The sequence below is a fragment of the Leuresthes tenuis genome, unplaced genomic scaffold, assembly GCF_036924035.1.
Source record: "Leuresthes tenuis unplaced genomic scaffold, fLeuTen1.0.hap1 SCAF_23, whole genome shotgun sequence".
NCBI lineage: Eukaryota > Metazoa > Chordata > Actinopteri > Atheriniformes > Atherinopsidae > Leuresthes > Leuresthes tenuis.
The window spans coordinates 25,309,705-25,315,992 of NW_027325377.1; the positions used below are offsets into that span (position 1 = coordinate 25,309,705).

Here is a 6,288-nt window from a genome sequence, read left to right on the forward strand (position 1 = left end):
AACAGCTAATGAAGCTTTTCTTAAGTAGGGTTGTGTGGCGTGCTTTTAAGTAGTCGGCGCCTTCCCTGCAGTAGCTTGAGCTGGCTAGCTTGAGCTAACCAGGTAGCTTCGTTTAACAGCTAATGAAGCTTTTCTTAAGTAGGGTTGTGTAGCGTGCTTTTAAGTGGTCGCCGTCTTCCCTGCAGTAGCTTGAGCTGACTAGCTTGAGCTAACCAGCTAGCTTCATTTAACAGCTAATGAAGTTTTTCTTAAGTAGAGTTGTGTGGCCTGCTTTTAAGTAGTCGGCGTCTTCCCTGCAGTAGACGGCAGTCAGAGCGCTCTCAGTTTGCGAAATCAGCTATGAATCCCGACTGCGGAGCTCTACTCAGAATTGGGGCTAAATGAGGAGCACATTTTTCACCCTCGAGAAGAATTCAAACGGTTCGGAAGAACACAAAATAGTTTTTACAACCACACCCTTTCTACATCTGTCGGTTATGTACTTTAACATTATTTTCTCAACCATGTTGCGACACCATGTTTCAACATGGACGACGTCACACAGACACAGTCCATGTAAATTAGCTTACTTCCTATTAGCTTTTAGCTTGGCATGTCAGTCATTGTCTAAGATAGATATCAGCAATTTGCATTCCTTTTAAAACACTATTTTCACTGCCTTCCTTCCCATCCATATGCCACATCTGAATGTCTCATCTGACTGCGTGAGAATTGACTTATAATGTCTTATCTCTTAATTCACAACTCTGTAAAGACAGAGATAATGAGCCAAGTTTTCCGTGACAAGCAGTCACAGAAAATTGTGGCTGATGCCTTTAAGCCCAAGAAAAGCGTAACAACATATATATTGTTGGGGATGTGTGAAGTTAAACGTCCCATGATGACAACCCTGGAGAGTCCCGGCCCAAACAAACCCCCGGAGACAACATTTGAATATAAAAATAACCCTTTTTGCAGATTTTTGCACTGATTTCCATTAAGTACTCTCATTTTTCAGTTTCGTGACCCTTTGTTCTCCCTATCCTACAGTACAGAACTTAAGTCTCATGCCAACAATCTTTTTTTTAATATTTTGCCTCCAAGCAGCCAGACTTTGCTGTAATCTCTTAAAGTGATCTTGAGCATTAGTCCTTCAGGCTTTCTGAAGGTCTTCCAAAGTTTTTCTTTGAACATTGGCTGCTTTTTTCATTAATTTTCAATGAAAGAATAAAACAAAGTTCGACCCAATTATTTCGCACGCATGTCCGCTTTTTATGACAAAACAAAATGTTTATATCTATATTTGTATAAGAAACAGTTCCTTTAAATGATCCAAAATGTCCTGTTAATTCTGATTAATTCCCATGTAAAGTTTCAGAGAATTTTCCATAAATCTACCGGGAATTTTACGCCCCTTTGCGACCTTCAGAGAATCTCATCAAGGTCAAGGTAAGTGAGAATTAAATGTAAATGTAATTTATTTCTACAGCCCTCTACAACAATCCATTTCGGTACCAAAGTGCTTTACAGCAAATAATAAATAAAGAAAAGAATAAGTACAAAACAATAAAACGGGTGGTGTCGATGCTCACAAAACAATTACATAAGAACTACTTCAAGCATCTGTTTGGTCTCCTCGACCAAAACAGTCGAGGACTGAGCACTGAGATTTCTTATGGGGGGGGTCTTTGGTTTCAGAGAAGCTATAGTTTGTGCTGTTTGAAAGGTTATAGACAACAAAATCTGACATAAAGAATAAGTAGAAAACAATAAAATAACAGGAAACGCAATAAAATACAGCAAAATTGAATAAGATAATATAAAAGTGTCACCATACTACTGGGTATTAAAAGCCATCTGAAATAAGTTTTTAGCTTAGATTTAAAGAGGCCCAGGTCAGAAATAAGGCACATCTGGGGGGGGGGGCTTATTCCAGAGCCTGGGGGCAGCAGCAGAAAAGGCTCGGTCACCCCAGGGCTTTTATTTTGACCTGAACACTTCCAGCAGAAGTTGATTTGTTGACCTCAGAGCTCTGCCAGGGTTACAGTTAAAAGCTCAGATAAATATGATGGGGTGAGGCCTTTAAGAGCTTTAAAAACAGACATTAAAAGTTTAAAATCAGTTCTATAAAGGACAGGAAGCCAGTGAAGGGAGTTAAGAACAGGAGTGATGTGTTGGAAGACAGAAGTTTCCACACCTCTGTGAATTATAAAAAACAGATGGAAGCTCAAAGCTTTTACACAGAGCTGTATGATCCTTACAGAGTCCTTCCTGCCACTTTGCCTCTGATATAAAGACCAATCATTCATGTTTTTAAGCTGTTTCTCACTAACACCCCCCCCACACTCGCAGAGGGAAACTTTAAAGTAACCATGGTGATATTTTGCACAGCCCACTGCGTCCACTCACAGAAACTATGAAAACATATACAAACACACAAGATGAAAAGAAAAGACCTATAAGCTCGCACCTGGCCGCCGTAACCATGGCGTTCCCGCGCTCCCTCAGGCTGCAGGTAGGAGGACGAGCCACCGAAACACTCCCCCCCCGGAGGCCGAGGAGCAGGTGACTCAGACATTAACTAACTCTGCCAAACATGTCCACATATGCTGCTGGAAGATGACATGATGTCTCTGTTTCTAAGGAGATGCTGCACAAAACCTTCTGGAGATACAGTAGCTACAGTATGAGACCGTTTCTGGCCTCTCCGAGGAGATAAACTTCAACTCCGAGGAGGCAATCAGAGCCTTTTTTCCCACAATCATCTGATTGCAATTATTTGAACTGAAATCATTTGCATACTCATTTAAAATGCTCTCAATCACCTGTCTAAAAATAGCTGGATGAACAGAGAGGCAATGCCACAGAACCATAATTATTTCGACACTGTTTCGCCCTTTTAATGACATCGTGCCACGCAAAAAATATAAAAATAAAGAGCCTTCTCTCCATTGTTATTAAGCTGTTATTAGGCTACTAACAGAGGCAAGAAATGAGCAGAGAAAGAACAATGAAGCTGTTCAGCGCAGTTATCTGTACAATTAAATGGTTGTCACAGCCATAACCGCCCTAATTAGAGATGATCACTTCTTCACGACTAACCATGAGCCGGGTTGTGAAAGGACAACCAGGGATAACTCCACATTAAACACTGCAGAAACTAAAAGAAAGACAATAAAATATGACGCATCAGACCAAAGGTGGGTAAGAAGTAAGAAGCCGGACTAAACCACTTCAAATCAAAGAAGAAAGAGGGTCCCATCAAATGCTCGTAGCACATAGAGCTGCCTAGGCTTAAAAAGCTATTCTTCCTTCTGCTATTCGTATGGTTTCAACTGTGATTGATGATCAGCAGCCATTAAACTAAAGACTATTCTTCTGTCAAACAGTACGATTTAAAGGCCTGTCAAAAGATATCGAGGAGCAGCAAAATGACACGAGACCTGAAGGAAACGGCACTAAAGACTGTTTATTGACCACAAAAGTCATCAATGTTTCCACTATAAAAAGGAACTCCTTCCTTCCCAAGTGATTTGTTGCATTTAAGTCAATTTCAGACTTTTTGTAACAAAGAAACGGCCCGATTTTATGAATATTGAGAAGAAATGTTTGGTTTAAAGGTGCTTCATGTGGAATTAAAAAATAAAAAAACATGATAAATCAATAAAACTGCCGTGAACTATCAGCCATCAGAAGAATTGGAAGAAACAAACCCACCAACAACGTATTGTGCAGCTAAAACATTCAACTTCTTCGAGATATTTCGAACGTATTTTACTATGACTCTGTACCAAATACGAAATTAACAAGAAAATATGTCAATGGATAAATAAATACGTTTATATGATAATAAATACTACCAAATTTATATAAAAACAGTTTAATTTGTGAAATAAACACATTTTTCTGCTTTATTTTAAGATGTATTAGTTTACGCTTGTGTTAACGTTATTTTTTTTATAAAATTTTAGTCGTTATTTTAATTGGAATATATTTAGTTTCTTCCTTTGTTCATTGGTTATTCCTGTATTTATTTTTGTATTAGTTTCGTTGACATTATATCTGTTTATTCCCTTTAAATTATTTAATTTTGATTTCATCACATATTTTTTCAACATATTTTTTTTAATTTGTAGATGTATTTGTGTCCCTATTATTTCTCCTGAGCATTTCCCCATTTATTTCTGTTTTCTTTAACATTTTCCTGCCTCTGTTCTTACATTCTTGTTCAGTTTGTCCTTCGTTATGCAAATGAGGGGGCGGGGCTTCCCCCTATTGGTTGAATATCAGGCAGCAGGGAAAAAGGTTCCTGATGAGGGAAGCTACAGACTCTTAATTCAACAGACAGAGACAGTTTTTGTTCTCTGAGTCATTTGGTCTGCAGTTGTTTATATGAATTCAACAAAAACGCTGCGCGACTGAATTCATGCAGACTATTGTTTAGCTAACCGCTAACGCTGATAGCCTTCCTGATTTCCGGTCTCTGTGGTTGTTTTGTTATTAAACAAGCGTCCCATGACAAGCTGAAACACTGATCCCTATTTCAGATGATGACAGTTTCCATTTGTACCAGGAAACGGGACCAAGAAGAAGAAGAAGAGGAAGCAAATGAACAAACTGCCGGCAAACAGCCCTGTGACGCCTGTGTAATCCATCAGCAGAAAGAAGTAGCGTTAGCTTTTTGTTTTTCTTGTTCTTTTATTCTTTTTCCATTCAAAAACACGCCTAAATGACACATTTTGTAAACTAATCTTTCCATCTCACCTGGTAAAAACTCTGCCCCCTTGTGGTGATCATTTTTTAACATCGATGCAACCGAATCTCATTGAATCAAAGAAGAAGAAGAAGAACCTTTCAAATTTCCTCCCAGTCAGACAGAAACATTTACTTTATCACGCCTAAAGGAAGCAGAAACTTAAATAGTCCAAACCAAGACAATCCTCAACAGCAGAAACAACTACTTTCAGTTAAAAGGCCTGAAATAAGGTTTAAAGTTGAGCTTTTCCCAACACCTTTTCTGATTTGAATCAGTGGATTTAAAGCTGGATTTACATGCAGCATCTCTGCAGACCCACTTTCCAGGTGTGACATTTCACCGTTTCAGCGGTTTTAAGCACTCACAGGTGTGTTGAGCCCGAGCACACACGCCAAAGTCATGAATTTCCATGAACTGAGCCTCTCACGAGGCGGGGGCGCGCCTCGGGACACTAACTTGTGAGAGCTGGCAGCCTGTGGCCCACCGCACTGTTTACCAGCCGGCTGCGTGCGTGCAGGAAACCCCCCACACACGCTTTTACGAGCCTGACACTTATTTCCCAGCCCAAAACGTGGCATTTTTAGCAAAATAACGTCCGCGTGCGTCCAAAAACAAGCACAAGCAGGAGAAGAAAATGCGTAAATGCCCGGCGTGTTGTCCGTGGAAACGTGTCCGCGAAGCTTTGAGGAGACTTCAAACGCTGCGTTTTTGGCACTGAACAGGAAGTTTAGCTGTTACAATCCTTCGTTTTTTGGTCGCCACTGTCTAAGTTAGCGTTACATGTTTGAAGTCGGGTAAAAGTGTCAAACTGGAGTCTCGCGCCTCGGTCCAAACGTGACGGGCGAAGCGTAAACGTGACATTTACGCGTCGTTGTCAAAAATCGCTCCACTGACATGAAGCAGAAACTTGCTCGGAGTTGGAGTGCAGGGAGTCCGCAGCTTGGTGCCTTTCCCGGAACCCTGTTGGACTAAAAGCGGGTTACACACGCATTCCCCTACCTGCAGGACACCGTGATTTCAACTTTGGTGGCTGGAATTGACGGGTTGAGAGGGTCGAAGTCGCCTATCGACGCCATGTTCAGGAAACTGTTGTTCATGGTGTCAGTAATGTTCTCTTTTTTTTTCTAATTGTCTCAGGAATGTCCTCTTCTCCTCCCTTGGAGTCCAGCCCCCTTTTACGAGCGATGAAGGAGGGTAGAAACTGTGCGCCTCCTCGGCGAGAAGTGGAGCAAAGGTTCCGCGGAGAAGCAGAGAGGGGCTGGGAGATGTGATGTCACTGCTCTCCATCGCTCCCTCCTCTCTCCGTCTCCATCTCCCCTCTTTCTTCCATCCCTCTCTATTACACTTCCCCTTTTTCTGTCTGCCTCCACATCAGTTCAGCTGACTTCTGCCAAGCTCCTTTAAATCCCGCACTCCCACGTTTTTTTGGCGTGGAAGTAATGACAAGGACACAATCACCAATAAATCAAATCGAATAAATTTGCGATGAAAAGACTTTCCTTTGAGCGCGTGTCTAATTCACATTTCCCCCTGCCCTCAATACACTCATTCAG

At 41.2% G+C, this 6,288-nt stretch overlaps 1 protein-coding gene across 1 annotated transcript in view; it reads right to left on the reverse strand.

Annotated features, from left to right (window-relative positions):
- The window catches only part of LOC140282607 (copine-8), a 106,301-nt gene extending 100,312 nt beyond the window's left edge, over nucleotides 1–5,989 (reverse strand). The window contains exon 1 of the mRNA XM_072377096.1: nucleotides 5,735–5,989. Within this exon, the coding sequence (XP_072233197.1) occupies nucleotides 5,735–5,832 (98 nt within the window). The 5' untranslated portion in view covers nucleotides 5,833–5,989. The remainder of the gene's footprint in view (nucleotides 1–5,734) is intronic.
- Between the last annotated feature and the right edge of the window lie 299 nt (nucleotides 5,990–6,288).